At 44.1% G+C, this 21,318-nt stretch overlaps 2 protein-coding genes across 3 annotated transcripts in view; both read right to left on the reverse strand.

The window, feature by feature from the left end:
* Nucleotides 1–2,763, reverse strand: part of LOC106588865 (adenylyl cyclase-associated protein 2) — a 52,975-nt gene extending 50,212 nt beyond the window's left edge. The window contains exon 1 of one of the 2 annotated variants that reach the window (XM_045709443.1): nt 2,574–2,763. The gene's annotated coding sequence lies outside the window, so the exon portion shown is untranslated. Of the gene's footprint in view, nt 1–2,376; nt 2,499–2,573 lie in introns of those variants that run through there. The other variant, XM_045709442.1, reaches the window with a different exon arrangement.
* A 3,103-nt stretch (nt 2,764–5,866) lies between these two features.
* On the reverse strand, nt 5,867–21,318 carry LOC106588906 (RNA-binding protein 24). The gene is made up of 4 exons (XM_014178452.2): nt 20,850–21,318; nt 19,752–19,875; nt 19,172–19,226; nt 5,867–8,967 (listed from the first exon to the last, which is right to left on the reverse strand). Exons 1-4 carry the CDS (start codon nt 21,015–21,017, stop codon nt 8,613–8,615), a joined length of 702 nt encoding a protein of 233 aa, XP_014033927.1. The 5' UTR covers nt 21,018–21,318; the 3' UTR covers nt 5,867–8,612.

Genomic DNA, 21,318 nt, shown 5'->3' on the forward strand with positions numbered 1-21,318 from the left:
AAGTTAAAGATTGGTCGCAAATGGGTCTTCCAAATGGACAATGACCCCAAGCAAACTTCCAAAGTTGTGGCAATATGGCTTAAGGACAACAAAGTCAAGGTATTGGAGTGGCCATCACAAAGCCCTGACCACAATCCTATAGAAAATTTGTGGGCAGAACTGAAAAAGCTTGTGCGAGCAAGGAGGCCTACAAACCTGACTCAGTTACACCAGCTCTGTCAGGAGGAATGGGCCAAAATTCACCCAACTTATTGTGGGAAGCTTGTGGAAGTCTACCCAAAACGTTTGACCCAAGTTAAACAATTTGAAGGCAATGCTACCAAATACTAATTGAGTGTATGTACACTTCTGACCCACTGGGAATGTGATGAAAGAAATAAAAGCTGAAATAAATCATTCTCTCTACTATTATTCTGACATTTCACATTCTTAAAATAAAGTGGTGATCTTAACTGACCTAAGACAGGGAATTTTTACTAGGATTAAATGTCAGGAATTCTGAAACCTGAGTTTAAATGTATTTAGCTAAGGTGTATGTAAACTTCCGACTTCAACTGTGTATATATATGGACTGTGTAGGGTAATGACTGATAGGTGGAGGTGTTCTAAGTACTGATCTTGAGTCTGTTTTTGTGCTTGTGTTCCAATGGGTGAGATAAGGTCAAATGTAGGGAAAGCTGATCTTAGACCAGTGCTCACTGGCATACATAACACTGAATATCTGATCAAAGAGTGTACAGAAGTAGGATCTTCATTTGACCAGTTTCTCACATCAGGAAAATAATCCTTCAGCAACAGGAAATGTGAATTATTATGTGAATTATGGATATTTGTTTAGGGGGTGACACATTTATTGTTAGGGCAAATTAAGTTGTAATTTTTTTAAAGCTTAAATACACCACAAGTTTGCACTTCTTGCAACAACATGGTGATCAAATTAAAATCCTATTTATTCCAAAATATCAAGATGTGCTTTGTTTGAAATAAAACATTTGACAAGCCTTGCAACGTGCTATTGAACAGAGTACAGTCTGACACTATTTTCCCAAGCCGTATTCATAATTACTTTTCCCTGGAAGATATGTTGAAAACATTCAAATTGAAAATTGAGTGAAAGCAACAGCTAGAATCTGGCACAGTATGACTTGATTAGCATCTCTTCACCACTGTGAGTTGGCCAAAGAATCCATGGCGATCGAAATTGCATGGAGAATGACATTTTTAGCTCTTTCGCTGTTGAACTCCAGCTATACAGTGTTACAATAAGTTATTTGTATACAGTGATTGAGGGAGGAGAGCCAGCACAGGATTTGAACCCACAACCCTGAGGTTAGAGATTTAGAGAATTATATACTGGAGGAATATTGTTTTCATAGCAAACAAAGCACCTAACAATTGTCTGACCAATGGGGAGGGATTTAGACCCAACAGCTGTGAAAGCAGACATTGGGGGTGTGTTATTATTCTACTGAAATGAGAATGGCATTTTACTCCCAGATCCCCATGGGGTCTCAAACTCCATGCCCTGTGTATCTGATCTCAGAGCTATATTGGGCCCCTGCTTCAAGTGAGTGGTGGTGATATACTGTCATCTATTCTAAGTCTAAAGGTTCTATGGTTGGTGCTTGATAGGCCCCAAAGGTCTCTGGGCTATGGACCATCTATTTCTTAGACATGATGATGGGCCTTCTACCTAGAGATCTGGAAACTCTTATAGTTATAGGGCTTATGAATAGTACATTTGAGAATATGAAAATAATCAGAAAGGCTTACATGTGAGAATTGAAAAATTGTCAATCAGTGAAATAATATTTCTAGACATCAATCTTTGTGAAGCTCATACTGTTTTGGACAGCATTAAACTGTGTCAACATTCATAGTGTTCCCGAAAAGGTTCATTCAAGGTTGGTGTGACACAGGTGCACTGATTCTGTGTGAGAAGTATAGTATGTTGTGTTTATGTGTCCTCACATCACATAGAAAGTAGGTATGAGAGGTATGACATTAGCATCACATAACATAGGCATACTAAAAGCGATGATGGACTCGGCGCCACACATTACACCATAATAATACTACAACTATGTTGACATGTCATCTTTCCAGTTTCGTCCTGCGTCATTGGCATGCTGCATTGTATGGGCTACCGTTGTCATCACATACACCAATTGCAATGACATCGACATACATTTATGAAATAAAGTTAGAAATTATTATAGTCCAACAGTAACGGTAGACTGTTTGACGCCTCACCCGTTTTCTGGAAAACAATGAAACGCCGCGAATACGCAATGATGTAACTAGCCATAAAAAAAAACACAAACACAAGACACACAGACCGCACACAAAGAATATGAAAAGGGCGATTGTTCAGACCTTTGTGGTTATCGGTGTCTTCTTTTCTCCTGCCAACACAGCGAATAGAATAACCGCACGCGTTTCAATGAGGCTGAGCCAGTTACAAACGTACTGCCCTGGCCCCCACCTCCCTGCACCACTCCCTCCCGTTCCCATCTCGTCAAAAACATTACAGTCGGTTGAAAACAAACTAACCAACAAAGTAACATATTTACCTTCGACTAAAGGTCCCTAACAAATCCTGGTGTAGTGTTTTCTTTCGCTTTTGTAATATCCCGGCAAGATTTGTCCCTGGGTATTCCGCTGTACCCAGCCTCCCTGTCAGTCAATCGCGCAGCTAACTCAGTTTCCGGGACTTCCAAATTAAGTAACATTGGTGAACCTGAGAAGACAGTGGATTAAGTGGACCACTGGCAAAGTACCAGTTGGTGACTCCAATCTTTCTCTGCCCCACTGCCCGGTTTTGAGAAGCAGTAATGTGAGCCCCAGACACCTAAATATGGAATGTCTAATTGAAGTCTAATGTTGTGTAGGCAGGCTAACAATGGACTTGCCCATGACTCAAGGGAGAAAGCACTAGTGCCTAGTTTCTCCATAGTGCTGGGTGGACAATGAAATTCTAAAAGCTTGTCATCATCATCACCACCACCACTACCATCACCATCATCGTCATCATCACCACCACCGAAACCATCATCATCTTCACCACCACCGACACCATCATCATCCCCACTACTATCATCATCATCACCACAACCACCACCGACACCATCATCATCATCACCACAACCACCATCATCATCTTCACCACAACCACCACCGACACCATCATCATCACCACTACTATCGTCATCATCACCACCACCGACACCATCATCATCACCACCACCGACACCATCATCATCACCACTACTATCATCATCATCACCACCACCACCGACACATCATCATCATCACCACAACCACCACCGACATCATCACCACCACCACCACCACCACCATCATCATCATCATCATCACCACAACCACCACCAACATCATCATCATCACCACAACCACCACCGACATCATCACCACCACCACCACCACCACCATCATCATCATCATCATCACCACAACCACCACCAACATCATCGCCTCCAAAATCATAAGGTTGGGGATCATTCTGCACTGATATAATCAATGGTTATAGCTAGTTTGGTATTTGTTATTTTATTAGGATCCCCATTAGCTGTAGCAAAAGCTTCCTGGGGTCCACACAAAACATGAAACGATCACATATAACAGAACATTAATAAACAACAACAGCTCAAGAACAGACCTACATAAAAAAATGTAAAGGCACACGTAGCCTACATATCAATGCATACACACAAACTATCTAGGCCCAGTAGAGGAGAGGCGTTGTGCCGTGAGGTGTGGCTTTATCTGTTTTTAAACCAGGTCTGCTGTTTATTTGAGCAATATGAGATGGAAGAGTTCCATGCAATAATGGCTCTATAAAATACTGTATGCTATCTTGAATTTGTTCTGGATTTGGGGACTATGAAAATACCCCTGGTGGCATGTCTGGTGGGGTAAGTGTGTTGGTCAGAGCTGTGTGTAAGTTGACAATGCAAACCATTTGGAATTTACAACACATTAATGTTTCTTATTAAAAGAAGTGATGCAGTCAGTCTCTTCTCAACTCTTAACCAAGAGTGACTGGGGCCTGCATAGTATTTATATTAGCCCTCTGATTACAACGAATAGCAAGATATGCCGCTCTGCTCTGGGTCAGCTCCAGTTTAACTAGGTCTTTCCTTGCAGCACTGGACCCCACGACGATAATCAAGATTAGACAAAACAAGAGCCTTCTGAACTTGCTTTTGGTGTGGTGTTAAAAAAGCAGAGCATCTCTTTATTACAGACAGACCTCTCCCCATCTTTACAACCATTGAATCTATATGTTTTGACCATGACAGTTTATAATCTAAGGTAACGCCAAGTAATTTAGTCTCCTCAACTTGTTCAACAGCCACACCATTAGTTCACATCAACTCAAATAAAACTGAGGGCAAGTTTCAATAGGGCTATTCACCGTGACCCTGATCATGTTAACGGCTCCTTCTACTCCCTGACTGTCACATCCCAATTCACAACCTGCCTCTGAATTCCATCATGGCGGACGTCAGATGCCATGGAAGCCGTAGTGATGTCATGCGAAAGGCCTATCTCTGCTGTGTCATGGCAGCTGCCTGGGCCTGGCTGGCCAGCGTCTAGTTACACTGCAGGCTGAAATAGACCATTTGTGTTCCAAACGGCAGCCTGTTCCCTATGCAGTGCACTACTTTGGTCAGGGCCCAATGGGACACAGCCCATGCTGCCTCCATGCCAGGTTAGGGGAGGACAGGGTTGGGAGGTACGTCTTGGCAGCCAGCATCCAGGCCTCTTGGCATCTTTTATTGATTAGAAAGCCTCTGAATTATTTATATGCTTTCCCAGAGGACTCCATTCTCTAACTCTCTGCTTCCAGACAGGTTTGTTTGAGTGTGAGGTCAATGCTTGTCCCATGTCATCGACGGCCCGGCTAAAATGGTGGAGAGGCCTTGGGTGACAGTGTTAGACAATGAAGAGCAGCAACACACCAGGCAGCGGACACCCGGCGGACATTTTGTGTGTAATCCCATAAGGCTCCTGACTACCTATTGGCTGCTCTGTGGTCACTCGCACACATGCACGCAAGCACAACCACCCACACAGTGACATGTACTCAGCTACCTAAACCAACTAAACTAAGAACATTGTTTTTAAACACCAGTCCCCCAAAAAGGTTTTACAACCATATTAACAGTTTTTTTTAAATGTTTTATGTTTATGTTTGCACAAAAAAACAGCAAGTCTGTTTATAGGTGTTTCAAAGACATCAACAGCTTTTGCAGCTTCATATGTAATTTGCTCTGCAGACTATCAATGGTCTCAGGCCTCCATACTAAGGCCCACAAAAATACACCCACCCTGAAGACAACATCAATTCAACATCAACTTAACATCAATTCAACATCTATCTTAAAAAAAAACAACAGTATTCTTTTTAAATATAGAACCTTTTATTTCAATTTCGAGTAAATAGTGTTGAAATTCTGAAAGAAAGTTTTAATACCAACAGGACCTTTGCATTTAAATATAGTAAATAACACTGTACATGCCTTAATCCAGTGACAATGAAAAGCTTCCTTAAAATGTTTTTTTTCTTCATTTATTTTCATATTTTCCCTTGTAAGAAATAGTTCAAGTATAAAAATTCCCAACAGTGTAAAATAGCCCATCTGATGTATATTAAAAGCAATAGAAGCACAGCTATCTGAACCATGACAATAACTATACATTCTAATGTATAAAGCAGCATTTTGCTCATTTTTGTGAGGATTTTTTTTGTCTTTTCCAACAGTTCTAAACACAAAAGAGACAGAGTAACAGTCTGCATGCAAATAGGCCTGCATTTAAATAAAGTTTCATAGAAAAGGCATTAAACTAACCAATATTTATTCTAAGATTTCAAAAGGCAAAAAGTATAATTGTACAGTGCACATACAGAATTGTATCTTATATAAATCCTACATTAACATTTTTGGTTGAGTATGTTAATAATAATTATAATACAACTAAACCTACTCAATAACTTATATACCTTGAGATGAATACATAATAAAATGAACAGAGTACCATCACTAAGCCTCTGTCCTTAGAGCGCATAGAACATAGTCCAATCTCAAAATAAATATCTTAAATAGTACATCTCCTTTCTTACTCTCTTAAATAGCAATACAAATGTAAGGCACACTAAGAACCCATAGATTCATATGTCAAGCCCCTGCAGCCCCACCCCCCCACCCCTTCTCTACATCCCCCATCACCACTCCAGGGTACAGGGCCAGGGGGCTGGTGAGGCTGTGAGGAGTGGGTACAGGGCCAGGGCCAGGGAGTTGGTGAGGCTGTGAGGAGTGGGTACAGCGCCAGGGCCAGGTCCAGGGAGTTGGTGAGGCTGTGAGGAGTGGGTACAGGGCCAGGGCCAGGGAGTTGGTGAGGCTGTGAGGAGTGGGTACAGGGCCAGGGCCAGGGAGTTGGTGAGGCTGTGAGGAGTGGGTACAGGGCCAGGGGGCTGTGAGGAGTGGGTACAGGGCCAGGGGGCTGTGAGGAGTGGGTACAGGGCCAGGGGGTTGGTGAGGCTGTGAGGAGTGGGTACAGGGCCATGGGGTTGGTGAGGCTGTGAGGAGTGGGTACAGGGCCAGGGCCAGGGGGTTGGTGAGGCTGTGAGGAGTGGGTACAGGGCCAGGGGTTGGTGAAGCTGTGAGGAGTGGGTACAGGACCAGGGCCAGGGGGTTGGTGAAGCTGTGAGGAGTGGGTACAGGGCCAGGGCCAGGGGGTTGGTGAAGCTGTGAGGAGTGGGTACAGGGCCAGGGGGTTGGTGAGGCTGTGAGGAGTTGGTACAGGGCCAGGGGGCTGGTGAGGCTGTGAGGAGTGGGTACAGGGCCAGGGGGCTGTGAGGAGTGGGTACAGGGCCTGGGGGCTGGTGAGGCTGTGAGGAGTGGGTACAGGGCCAGGGGCTGTGAGGAGTGGGTACAGGGCCAGGGCCAGGGGGTTGGTGAGGCTGTGAGGAGTGGGTACAGGGCCAGGGGGCTGTGAGGAGTGGGTACAGGGCCAGGGCCAGGGGGTTGGTGAGGCTGTGAGGAGTGGGTACAGGGCCAGGGCCAGGGGGCTGGTGAGGCTGTGAGGAGTGGGTACAGGGCCAGGGGGCTGGTGAGGGTTAGCATAGGAGGGAAGTGTGTGTGTACCTGACACCAGCCCAGCCGGTCGGCTCTAGGAGAGAGGACAGAGGAGAGAGGACAGAGGATAGAGGACAGAGGATAGAGGACAGAGGATAGAGGACAGAGGAGAGAGGACAGAGGAGAGAGGACAGAGGAGAGAGGACAGAGGATAGAGGACAGAGGATAGAGGACAGAGGATAGAGGACAGAGGAGAGAGGACAGAGGTGGAAGTGCTGACAGGGCCAGGCAGGCAGGCAGGCAGGACAGAGGAGAGACAGTTCCCAAATGGGCCCCGGGATTAAAATGTGACAGCTCAACAAATGAGGACAAGTGATGCGTTATTTCCAGAGTGATCCGTCTGTGTGGCGCTGGGCGAACTGCGCCAGCCCCCTCCCCAGCTGCTCCCTCTCTCTCTCCCTCTCCCTCCCTCTCTTTCTCCCTCCCTCCCGCTCTCTTTCTCTCTGACTAGATCCCATTGCACAGAGCCAGAGAGCACGACTGGGCCCATTGTCCTTTACCACTATGTACGCAATTGTGTATGCGTGTGTGTGTGTGCGTGTGTTTGCATGCAGCCATGCGTATGTGTTTGAGACTAACTGATTTGGTGCTTCTCATTGTCTGAAAACATGCTTTTCTTTCTCTCTCTGTGAGTTGCCTTCATATTGTTTGTGATGCCCTTTGAAGAGTTGACGGCATTTTCGGTTATTCCTGCAGTTTTTTTGTCTCCTGGTGAACTGTTTGCTTTGCATAGGTCAAGAGGTCAAGATACAGAGTCAAAAAAGGGACATTCAGCATCAGGAAGTTAAAAAGGTAGTTCTTAACGTGTGACACGAGCTACAAATCTTCTCCTTTTCTCCACAGTTATTTCAACTACTCCCTGACATGCAGAGGTCGTCTTTACTAACACACTGGAAACTGGTACATTTCCCTGATTATCACAACATTTACTTCAATGCACTTGAAAAGACAAAAGGACAAGAGCCCTCGAAATGTGATAGTAAATATAGGTTGCAAGGGCACTTCGGGACACGTCTAAGTGTCCCATAAAGAGAACGCTCTCTCTCCTATGTTAATGACAGCAATGGAACATAAAGTCATGTTTTACACCAAGCTACAACCACTGTGATTAGTTGTTGCATTTCTCCTCTAGAAATAAATACTCTACTACAATTATAATGATAGTAATAATTCTATTAATAACAACAATAATAATCATAAGGATAAATCCACCTTCCTTACTTTGCTTTGTGAATTTATCAAGTTTTTCTTTTTTGGTTTAAACACAGCAAGTTGGAAAGCTACTGTATGGAGTTCTCACCATCATCATCATCACCCTCTTACCGACTCCGTCACTTAACAACACGGCCCCTCTCTCTTCCTCTTCATCGTCCTCTCCTCTTCACAGCCAATCAGCCGAGGCCGGCCGCGGGCCTCCCATCCCATTGTGTCCAATGGCTGCAGTGGCTGCTATTGCATGCGGTCAGCTTGCAGCTGCTGAGGCTGGTACTGACCGAAGGCTGCGGCTGCAGCGACGGCTGAACCCGGTGCGGCCGTAGCCAGGGGCTGCTGAACATAGCCATAACCGGCTGCGGTTAGGTACCCGGCCGCCGCAGGGGAGGCGGCGTAGGGATACTGCTCGTAGGCTGCGGCGGCAGCAGCGCTAGCCGCCGCGGCGGAGTACTGTGCGTAGGCTGCTCCGGTGTAGTCGATGTACGGGGAGGAGGCGGTGGAGGCAGAGGCTGCGCTGGGCTGCATGCCGTGAGGGATGACCATGGTGCTTGGCTGCATGAAGGCCTGAGGGTACACGTAGTGAGCAGGGATCCTGCAGGACAGAAACAGACAGACAGGGAGTTAGAGGTAGAGATCCCAGACCTGGCCTTACACAGCCACCGACAGACAGCAGCAACCCCCCAGCCTGACAGCCAACCCAACCACACTGCGGCCAAGCGCCCCCCAATACATCAAAACACCAGTCAATAACACCACGGAGACACTTGCTAGTAGCTAATAGAGATATAGGGTTGCCAAAATAGAGATCTCTCTGTGGAAAAATGGTGAGGTGTTCAAAGCTCAGAGGGGTTGTGTTCTCTGATAAGGGATATGAAGACATTTTGGGTTTTCAATGTCCCTGCCTGCCTATCACATGTTGTAAGAGATTTAGGCAAAGGAAGTGTTTGGTAGCATTGATGCCATCTTGGAGAGACAATCCATGTACACTAAGCTTTGCTGACTACAGGATTGAGTTTGGTCGATGGAGAGAGAAGAGAACATGATTTGTCATGTCGATTTGACCCTGGTGCCATTCCTATTTAGGAGGGGATAGAGTAAGGGAGGGCGGGAGGGGGAGGGGAGAATATGGTAAAGAGGGAGGGAGGGGAGGGAGGGGATGGGGTAAAGCGGGAGGGAGGGAGGGGATAGGGTAAAGAGGGAGGGAGGGAGGGAGGGAGGGAGGGAGGGAGGGAGGGAGGGAGGGAGGGAGGGAGGGAGGGAGGGAGGGAGGGAGGAGATAGGGAGGAGGAGGGAGGAGATAGGGTAAAGAGGGAGGGAGGGAGGGAGGGAGGGAGGGAGGGAGGGAGGGAGGGAGGGAGGGAGGGAGGGAGGGAGGGAGGGAGGGAGGGAGGGAGGGAGGGAGGGGGAGGGAGGGAGGAGATAGGGTAAAGAGGGAGGGTATAGGGTAAAGAGGGAGGGAGGAGATAGGGTAAAGAGGGAGGGAGGAGATAGGGTAAAGAGGGAGGGAGGAGATAGGGTAAAGAGGGAGGGGATAGGGTAAAGAGGGAGGGGATAGGGTAAAGAGGGAGGGAAGGGGAGGGAGGAGATAGGGTAAAGAGGGAGGGGATGAGATGAGGGGGGCATTGTGAAAATGTCACTGTCATTTTGACAGCTGGACAGCTTTCAAAAAGTACACTGCTGGCTGTTTCCCCCTCTGTGCTTAGACAAAGAGCCCCGGGCGGGGTGCTAGGCTAGCTGCACTCAGAGGGACCTTTTCATTAAATAAGCAATCAGGAACAATGAGCACATTCTGCCTTTCATGACATATCCTGACCGTGAGGCTCGGCTCGCTAGGCTCTCTCTCGTGCTATCAGCTAGCATGATGATGGGAATGTTATACTATTGTTTTGGTGGAGGAAACTCAAGTTGTTGACCTGGATGGGGAAAACATGAATCCAATTCCTCAAAATACTAAACAAAACTAAACTGCAGTCAAGTTCATGATTCATGATTCAAAGGAATGAGTAACAATCAGTGTTATGACATAATGAGTGACATAATCACTTTATAATTGGCATATCACCATTTTATCAGTTGTGAATGTTGGATTTAGATGAGTTCTGGTCTGGTGTGGATTTTTGACAGTCTGGAATGCTGTGCATGATGTGATGTTGTCATCAACAGCTCATTACAATCTGTTGAGAAACAACCTAACATTTGATTGGACCAAAAATATACTGACATCAATTAAGCCAATAAGAAACAATATGGCGAGATGAAGCTTTTGTAGTCATACAGTTTGGAAATGAAAGACAAGATCTATCGTGGCAACCCTATTGTCAGGACTCCATTACCCAACCAATCACATCTCAAAACACTAGCCCTGAAGAGGAAGCAGGAAAAAACAACAGCAAGTCTACAAACACAGGCGTCAAAAATAATAAATGTCAACACAGTCCACATGGATCACCAACACAGCACAACCACAACCACTCATTGAAAGAAACAAAAAGGAAATAAATTAAACGGGGTCAGAGGTTAGAGGCGCTCCTTTGACATCACATCCTTGGCAGATGCCTCGGCCTGGCCTGCTAGCACGCTTCTATCTCAGCACAGTGTTACAGTCACAACACAGGCTGGAGTCACACACACACACACACACACACACACACACACACACACACACACACACACACACACACACACACACACACACACACACACACACACACACACACACACACACACACACACACACACACACACACACACACAGGCTGGACGACGCACAACAACACAACAAACACACACACAGTGGATGTACACAGACCACAAAAAACTCACACAACACGAGACACAAGGGCGATTACAAAGAAAAACTCTCACACAAACAGGCACGCAAAGGATGGTGACAGCGAAATATAAAATGCGGTGTCCACCGCAAAACAACACAAACGCCCAGACTGCCCTAGTCATTCTAAACCGCAGAGTGAAGAATTTAAACACATTCAGACACTTTGGTAAATTCCTCAACTAACACCCATGGCCTCCGTAGTTAAGTAGACATTGTTGTGCCTCCCCATTAATAGCTATATTAAGACATACGGTTCTGGTTAAAAGTAGTGCACTATATAGTGAATAGGGTGCTACCCAATCATGTTCTCCCGCGGGGTCAAATAGGTATTTCATAATGCTATTTTCGACACTATTATATTTTACAGTATGGAGAAAACTCACACAAAAATAAGCTCTTTCACACCCCATATGAAACATGTTATAGGCTATCAAATCAAAAAGGCATATTTTGAACAATGTGTTACGTATTGTGTAGATAATCCTCTAAGAAAACCAAAGGTCCAAACCTCATGTCTCCATCACAATCCGTTCAAAAGTTAGAGGTTTTACCCTTGTAGGATGGCCAAAATTATGTTGAGTAAATCAATGGAGGCCAGAGATACTAAGTCGTATGTTTTCGCCTCAGCTAGGCTGGATGCGGTGCAAGAATGAAGGCTACCTGACAGGCTCACTTTCCCGTTGAACTCAACCCCTCCTGTCTCAGCCTCCAGTATTTATGCTGCAATAGTTTATGCGTCGGGGGGCTAGAATCAGTTTGTTATATCTGGAGTATTTCTCATGTTTTATCCAGTGTCCTGTGTGAATTAAGAATGCTCCCTCTAATTCTCGCTCTCTCTTCTCTCGGAGGACCTGAGCCCAAGGACCATGCCTCCGGACTACCTGGCCTGATGACTCCTTGCTGTCCCCAGTTCACCTGGTCATGCTGCTGCTCCAGTTTCGACTGTTCTGCCTGCGGCTATGGAACCCTGACCTGTTCACTGGACGTGCTACCTTGTCCCGTACCTGCTGTTTTCGACTCTCTCTCTACCGCACTTGCTATTTAACTCAATGATCGGCTATGAAAAGCCAACTGACATTGTCTCCTGACGTGCTGACCTGTTGCTCCCTCTACAACCACTGTGATTATTATTATTTGACCCTGCTGGTCCTCTATGAACGTTTGAACCTCTTGGCCATGTACTGTTATAATCTCCACCCGGCACAGCCAGAAGAGGACGGGCCACCCCTCAGAGTCTGGTTCCTCTCTAGGTTTCTTCCTAGGTTCCTGCCTTTCTAGGGAGTTTTTCCTAGCCACCGTGATTCTACATCTGCATTGCTTGCTGTTTGGGGTTTTAGGCTGGGTTTCTGTATAGCACTATGACATCAGCTGATGTAAAAAGGGCTTTATAAATCAAATTTGATTGAATTTGATTGATTATCGAATCTGCAGGGCATAAAACAATACAGAGGTGAGATAGATATTGATTTTGAGACATTACGTAGTATTTTAATCTTTTAGTATAAACTTCTCATACTAATGCGAAATTGCTATAATTTTTCAACGATTTCTCACAAAAACAAACGTTTTTGGGCACATACAAAGCTTGAAGAAGACACAGACGCTAAAATGGCCCATGCTCGTAAGCCTAAATTGGACTGTTAGAAGTGATCATTCTTCCCAAGAGAGAATCATCCCTGTTTGTTTTTTAGAAATATTTCATAGTCCAGTATAGGCAAGGTACAAACAAGTACGTTTCCATAAGTAGTCATATAACTGCAGGAAGCCTTTCCTGTAATGTGGATCTGGTCTCCGACATGCTCTTTGTTGCCTGGCCTCATTTATGATTGACAGGAGAGACTGGAGGCTGGGCCCCAGCTATTTTCTGCTTGCCTATCATCCTACATACATTTTACTGTGGAATGTTCCCATCCCTAGAAGTAATCTGGGAATAAATCCCACCCTACCTTTATTCACTTTCTCTTTCTATCTAGCCCATCCTCTCTCTCCCTCCCTCCATCCTTCCTACTATTTATCTCTCCCATTGAACATTAGACTACCACAACCTGTTTCTCCATCTCCAACAGCATAAACCTAAAACACACACACACACTATTCTACCATGGATTCATTTCTGTATCACTGTTGATCATGGGAAGCACTGTCTACCCTCTGACTCTATTGGATACAGGTGACGTAAAAAAAATACTAGGGTTACTATGTTTCTCAATGCTCTGTGTGAATATACAGTGCCTTGCGAAAGTATTCGGCCCCCTTGAACTTTTCGACCTTTTGCCACATTTCAGACTTCAAACATAAAGATATAAAACTATAATTTTTTGTGAAGAATCAACAACAAGTGGGACACAATTATGAAGTGGAACGAAATTTATTGGATATTTCAAACTTTTTTAACAAATAAAAAACAGAAAAATTGGCCGTGCAAAATTATTCAGCCCCCTTAAGTTAATACTTTGTAGCGCCACCTTTTGCTGCGATTACAGCTGTAAGTCGCTTGGGGTATGTCTCTATCAGTTTTGCACATCAAGAGACTGACATTTTTGCCCATTCCTCCTTGCAAAACAGCTCGAGCTCAGTGAGGTTGGATGGAGAGCGTTTGTGAACAGCAGTTTTCAGTTCTTTCCACAGATTCTCGATTGGATTCAGGTCTGGACTTTGACTTGGCCATTCTAACACCTGGATATGTTTATTTGTGAACCATTCCATTGTAGATTTTGCTTTATGTTTTGGATCATTGTCTTGTTGGAAGACAAATCTCCGTCCCAGTCTCAGGTCTTTTGCAGACTCCATCAGGTTTTCTTCCAGAATGGTCCTGTATTTGGCTCCATCCATCTTCCCATCAATTTTAACCATCTTCCCTGCCCCTGCTGAAGAAAAGCAGGCCCAAACCATGATGGTGCCACCACCATGTTTGACAGTGGGGATAGTGTGTTCAGGGTGATGAGCTGTGTTGCTTTTACGCCAAACATAACGTTTTTCATTGTTGCCAAAAAGTTCGATTTTGGTTTCATCTGACCAGAGCACCTTCTTCCACATGTTTGGTGTGACTCCCAGGTGGCTAGTGGCAAACTTTAAATGACACTTTTTATGGATATCTTTAAGAAATGGCTTTCTTCTTGCCACTCTTCCATAAAGGCCAGATTTGTGCAGTATACGACTGATTGTTGTCCTATGGACAGAGTCTCCCACCTCAGCTGTAGATCTCTGCAGTTCATCCAGAGTGATCATGGGCCTCTTGGCTGCATCTCTGATCAGTCTTCTCCTTGTATGAGCTGAAAGTTTAGAGGGACGGCCGGGTCTTCGTAGATTTGCAGTGGTCTGATACTCCTTCCATTTCAATATTATCGCTTGCACAGTGCTCCTTGGGATGTTTAAAGCTTGGGAAATCATTTTGTATACAAATCCGGCTTTAAACTTCTCCACAACAGTATCTTGGACCTGCCTGGTGTGTTCTTCATGATGCTCTCTGCGCTTTAAACGGACCTCTGAGACTATCACAGCGCAGGTGCATTTATAAGGAGACTTGATTACACAAAGGTGGATTCTATTTATCATCATTTGTCATTTAGGTCAACATTGGATCATTCAGAGATCCTCACTGAACTTCTGGAGAGAGTTTGCTGCACTGAAAGTAAAGGGGCTGAATAATTTTGCACGCCCAATTTTTCAGTTTTTTATTTGTTAAAAAAGTTTGAAATATCCAATAAATTTCGTTCCACTTCATGATTGTGTCCCACTTGTTGTTGATTCTTCACAAAAAAATTACAGTTTTATATCTTTATGTTTGAAGCCTGAAATGTGGCAAAAGGTCGAAAAGTTCAAGGGGGCTGAATACTTTCGCAAGGCACTGTATTATCTTCCTGTGTTTGGACCGTTGCAGTCCTGGCGACCAGTGGTTCGTAAAGTTCAAGGCTAAATAAAGGTCTGTTCCCATCACATGCCATGTGGGTGACATCGTCGATGAGGGGGGGGGGGGTACACACCTGTTGTTCTCCGCCTCATTAGAACCGTTGGGATTCTGCTAGCTGAGGAGCCAGGCCTTAACTAAATGTGAGAAGCGTAGAGGGTTGGCATGGTGCTATAATAACAACTATGGACCGGGTTGGTGCTGCTACATGGTATAGTGTGGTGATAGCCATGGAGCTGGTTGCTGCCCTCCCACAGCTGTTTCTATGGATGTGCCCCATATGGTACCCTATTCTCTTCATAGTGCACTATGTTTCATCAGGGCACTGGTCAAAAGTAGTGCTCTATATAGGGAATAGGGTAGCATTTGGGACACACCCTATGTCTCTGGCCTTGGGCTATAATGTATGGATGTGGTTGACCTACCACAGCTGTATCTATGTATGCCTGTGGCCCTTTAAACCTCCCCGGGGCCGCTAGCCAGCATCTGTTGGGCTGTTTTTAAAGAGCGGACGATTTTGACATGACAGAGAGAGCCCTAGCCCCCTGCTCCCCAGCGCACACTTCATACGACTGCAGCGTCAGCACTCCAGCCTTTGTGTGGCACAATGGAGAAGCTTGTTTTCCTTAACGCTGCAGCCCATGTGACGAAAGCTTGTTCAGAGGCTGTGGCATCCAGACATTTGTTTGTGTCACAGTAGAGACTCTGGGGCACTGCTCTACCACTGCACTGGACTACTACACACAACAGGACACACACATACTTACACAAACACACATGATAGTAAGGTGTTTTGCATCAACTAAACTAGTAAAAATATATCCTTTAGTGTGGAGATACAGTGCCTTCGGAACGACTTCAGACCCCTTGACTTTTTCCACATTTTGTTACATTACAGCCTTATTCTAAAATGGATTAAATATTTTTTTTTCTCAGCAATCTACACACAATACCCCATAATGACAAAGCGAAAACAGGTTTTTAGAAATGTTTGCAAATGTATTAAAAATAAAAACAGAAAAACCTTATTTACATATGTTTTCAGACCTTTTGCTATGAGACTCAAAATTGAGCTCAGGTGCATCCTGTTTCCATTGATCATCCTTGAGATGTTTCTACAACTTGATTGGAGTCCACCTGTGGTAAATTCAATTGATTGGACATGATTTGGAAAGCCACACACCTGTCTATATAAGCTCCCACAGTTGACAGTGCATGTCAAAGCAAAAACCAAGCCATGAGGTCGAAAGAATTGTGGGTAGAGCTCTGAGACAGGATTGTGTCGAGGTACAGATCTTGGGAAGGGTACCAAAAAATGTCTGCAGCTTTGAAGGTCCCCAAGAACACAGTGGCCTCCATCATTCTTAAATTGAAAAAGTTTGGAACCACCAAGACTCTTCCTAGAGCTGGCCGCCCGGCCAAACTGAGCAATTGGGGGACAAGGGCCTTGGTCGGGGAGGTGACCAAGAACCTGATGGTCACTCTAACAGAGCTCTAGAGTTCCTCTGTGGAGGTGGGAGAACCTTCCAGAAGGACAACCATCTCTGCAGCACTCCACCAATCAGACCTTTATGGTAGAGTGGCCAGACGGAAGCCACTCCTCAGTAAAAGGCACATGACAGCTCGCTTGGAGTTTGCCAATAGGCACCTAAAGAATCTCAGACCATGAGAAACAAGATTCTCTGGTCTGATGAAACCAAGATTGAACTCTTTGGCCTGAATGCCAAGCGTCACGTCTGGAGGAAACCTGGCACCATCCCTACAGTGAAGCATGGTGGTGATAGCATCATGCTGTGGGGATGTTTTTCAGTGGCAGGGACTGGGAGACTAGTCAGGATCGAGGCAAAGATGAACAAAGCAAAGTACAGAGAGATCCTTGATGAAGACCTGCTCCAGAGCGCTCAGAACCTCAGACTGGGGGCAAAAGTTCACCTTCCAACAGGACAATGACCCTAAGCACACAGCCAAGACAACGCAGGAGTGGCTTCGGGACAAGTCTCTGAATGTCCTTGAGTGGCCCAGCCAGAGCCCGGACTTGAACCCCATCGAACCATCTCTGGAGAGACCTGAAAATAGCTGTGCAGCAACGCTCCCCATCCAACCTGACAGAGCTTGAGAGGATCTGCAGAGAAGAATGGGAGAAACTCCCAAAATACAGGTGTGCCAAGCTTGTAACATGTTACCCAAGAAGACTCGAGGCTGTAATCTCTGCCAAAGGTACTTCAACAAAGTACTGAGTAAAGGGTCTGAATACATATGTAAAGGTGATATTATTATTATTTTGTATATATATATAAATAGTCTATATTGCAGTATATATTGCAATATACATTTGAAAAAAATGTGTAAAAACCTGTTTTTGCTTTGTCATTATGGGGTATTGTGTGTAGATTTATGAGGAAATGTTATCAATTTTATAATAAGGCTGAAACCTAACAAAATGTGGAAAAAGTCAAGGGGTATGAATACTTTCCGAAGGCACTGTATATGTACTCATCCCATGTGCCTTGATAGTCATTTTTCCAAAGATCGCTTTCCTGTGAACAGACATCATTATCTCTGAATGAGACACAGCAGCTCTCCTGAGAGTCGTAAGGGCCTGAAGTATACCATATAGGGATAGATAGATGGAGGGAGAGAGAAATAATGAGAGTGAGAGAGAGGGATAGAGAGAGAGTGCGAGAGAGAGCGAGAGAGAACGAAAGCGAGTGTGAATACGAGAATGAGAAAGACAGAGAGCGAGAGAGTGAATACGAGAATGAGAGAAAGAGAGAAAAGAGAGAGAGAATACGAGAATGAGAGAGAGAGAGAATACGAGAATAAAAGAGTGAATACGAGAATGAGAAAGACAGAGAGAAAGAGAGAGAGAGAGAGAGAGAGAGAGAGAGAGAGAGAGACAGAGAGTGAATACGAGAATGAGAGAGAAAGACAGAGAGAGGGGGACAGAGAGTGAATACCAGAATGAGAGAGAGAGACAGAGAGGGTGAGTTTGAGAGTTTAGGTGTTAATGCTAGAATTATTAAAAAAGACACATTCAAGAAATGAGTTGATGGGTTTTGGTGGGGGTCAGTTAGGAGTATGGGTGAGAAGTAATTTTTTTAAATCACACCGCAAATCGTCACTCACTCCAACAAGACATCCCAAAACATATAAAGAACATCCTATTACCAAAGAAAAGGTCAACCACAAGCTACAGCACAAAAGCATCAAATCAAAAAAAATGTTTTACTCTCCTACTAAAGTCCACATTCTTCCAGAAAAATGGAAAAGAACACCCCCAAAAATCTTCAATTCATATATTTTTTTCATTAAATAGAAAACACAAGGTTTAGCTGTCAACACCACTTCATAACAGTAAAACAGCACACAAAGCTCTAATTGCTATTCAAAATAACAAATTTAAATTCAAAACCAAAATGTAAAATCAACATACATGCATCTATAATCACCATTTGAGCTTGTTTGTGTGTGTTTGAGATTACAGGTAATTCCCCTGGTCTGATCTGTGACATGGCCACAGAACTAATCCTGAAACCACCAGTTAGTTATCTTAACCCATATCGAGCCTGTCGGACCAGAGAGATAGATAACATTGAGTCATTGAGGCTGTAACTTTCCATCAGTTGTACTCAACAAATAACACACACACACACACATGCACACGCGCACACACACACTCATACTGTGAACACACACTTTCTCTTTCACTCACACAAACCTTAAATGTATATTTTGGTCAACTGTAGTCAGTGATAAAAAGAAAGAGGATTTGTGAAATGTTTTGTTTCAACATAATTATCGTGCAAGTATGGAGAAAAATCAGAGTAAGCACAAAACAATTAAATAAACAGATTATATAAACATACATGTCATTGTATGAACATGTCTATCAACGCTAGACTTTAGCCAAATGAGGGACATTCGGTCTTTAGATGTTGTGTAGTTACACCAATGAGGTTTCATATACAGTAGCTCAATGATGATGAGGTCATTTAGAAATGTATTCTTATCAACACCCAACCATCCCTTTCAACACAAAGATGCTGCAGTTCTTACCCATAAGGCCTTTGGATAAAGGCAGGATGAATTTGTGGAACCCCAAAGGTGAAACCTGGATGGAGATGTGGAATGGTCAAAATGAATTGATGATCTTATTCATGTCACTGAGTATGTCCCAAATGGCACCCTATTGCCCATTTAGTGCACTACTTTTGACCAGGACCAATAGAAGTGCACTATATAGAGAGAAAAGGGTGCCATTTGGGACACAGATATTCAGAACATTCTAGACACAAGTTATTTTAAGAACATCCTGAATCATGTATTGAATGAACACATTCATTTTGCATATTTATGCGACAAGCATTTAGCTCATCATGATGGTATTCTGAACCAGGCATGATTTGTGTGGAAAACATGTGGACAATATGAAAAAGAAATGCAAAGCTATAAGATGATACATGATGTATGTTCTTTAGGACACACCCTCAATGTTCTCAGAACATTAAGATACTGGACAGGTGGCTGAAAAAGTACTGTGTGTGTATGTGTGTGTGTGTGTGTGTGTGTGTGTGTGTGTGTGTGTGTGTGTGTGTGTGTGTGTGTGTGTGTGTGTGTGTGTGCGTGCGTTTTTTACCTGGCTGCATCACCCGTGGCTTGGCCCCCAGGTACGCCAGGTTGACGTTGGCTTTCCTGCCGTCGATGATGGGGTTCGGATCTTTACATGCCCTGTCTGCAGCCGAGCGGTCAGCCATCGTCACCTGTATGGACACACAGAGAGGGAGAGAGCATAGGGAAGAAGCAGGTTAAGGTGGTGAAGAAGAAGTGTGAGGGGGATGGTTAAAGTATGATCAAAACAATCAGTATTCAGCAATGTTCATATTCATTAGCTAAAGGGGCAAACACTTGAGAAAATATGGACATTACACTTGGAACCAACTGTCACTCAATATTTATAAAATATAGGTAACTGTCATTCCTTATAGTAAGTTGAGATCTTAGGCCCTGCGGAGTTCTTTCTTTGTTTTCCAGAAGAGAAACTGGATAGAAGACTTCTCTATCCACAGATATTATTTACTCAAAATAATTTCACCTCTTGATGTCACTACATAGTTTTTCACTGTACTTGGCTGAGGACAAGCTTACTTTATTAAGATCTTAACTGCTTCTAGCTGATGACTATAAGAATGAGAGTAATTACTCTTTGTAAGAGCTTTTGGGGCTGCGGTAGGTCTTTCTCAAATAAGTTGACACAGAAACCCAAGGAAAACTTTTCAACTCAGATACTACAGGATCATTTTTCACATAAAATGTGTTTCAAACTAAATGGCGTCAAACAGGGGGGGGAACCATGGTCCTAAAACAGTTGTATAGTAGCCTATCTGTCTCTCATCAATGCTCTTATAGACGTTGACATGATGATGACGTCATGCACATCATCTTCCCAAGAGTCATTTTCTGAACATGCCAGGGCGCAACAAGTTGGAATGTAGCCTATCGGTTGTTTCAATGATAGAACGCTCCGAACTGAAAACACAGGCCTACTTATGAACAATAAAACATTTACACTTTTCAATGTCTATTAAATATTATGAAATACACTAGCCTAACCAACACCCACTTTAACGATGACATGTGATTTGCTGCCATTTCAAAGATTGCAGGCATTTGACAGACAGTGCAAGTGAGGTCCCTGTTTAAAGTTATGTCAAATAAATACTATATTGATACTTACAAATCCATACCCCCTGGATTTGCCGGTTTGTCGATCGGTAATCACGACAGCTTCCTCAATTTCTCCGAACACTTCAAAATATTTCCTGAGACTGGAATCCGTGGTGTGATACGGAAGACCCCCGACAAAAATCTTCGTGTAGGTCGTGTCCTTCTGCGTGGTGTGCATCTTCACCAATATTTTAGTGCAAAATAGTAGAATAGAAACAATCCAAAATATAGTGCAATGTTTCCTTATCACCTAGTTACGTTATTTATAAGTATTTCTATAAAAATGGACAATATGAGATTTACAATTGGAGAGGCTTCAGAGAAATAACACAGAACTCAACAAAAATCAAGATTCGAGGTAGATTATCTTTCGACACTTAAATGAGATATGGAGCGGATTGTCCAAGAGATCATCAGGTGTTTTCAACTCTTCTCCGTAACTGTCTTGACAAACTAAATTTGTTTCGGACCCATTCCTA

This window comes from Salmo salar, chromosome ssa27, assembly GCF_905237065.1.
Source record: "Salmo salar chromosome ssa27, Ssal_v3.1, whole genome shotgun sequence".
Lineage (NCBI taxonomy): Eukaryota > Metazoa > Chordata > Actinopteri > Salmoniformes > Salmonidae > Salmo > Salmo salar.

Coding starts and splice junctions, on each gene's coding strand:
- LOC106588906 (XM_014178452.2), bottom strand. CDS start 21,017: ATGCACACCACGCAGAAGGACACGACCTACACGAAGATTTTTGTCGGG. Junction 19,227..19,751: donor GCCACGGGTGATGCAGCCAG/GTAAAAAACGCA, acceptor ATCTCCATCCAG/GTTTCACCTTTGGGGTTCCA. Junction 8,968..19,171: donor TTTATCCAAAGGCCTTATGG/GTAAGAACTGCA, acceptor TCTGTCCTGCAG/GATCCCTGCTCACTACGTGT.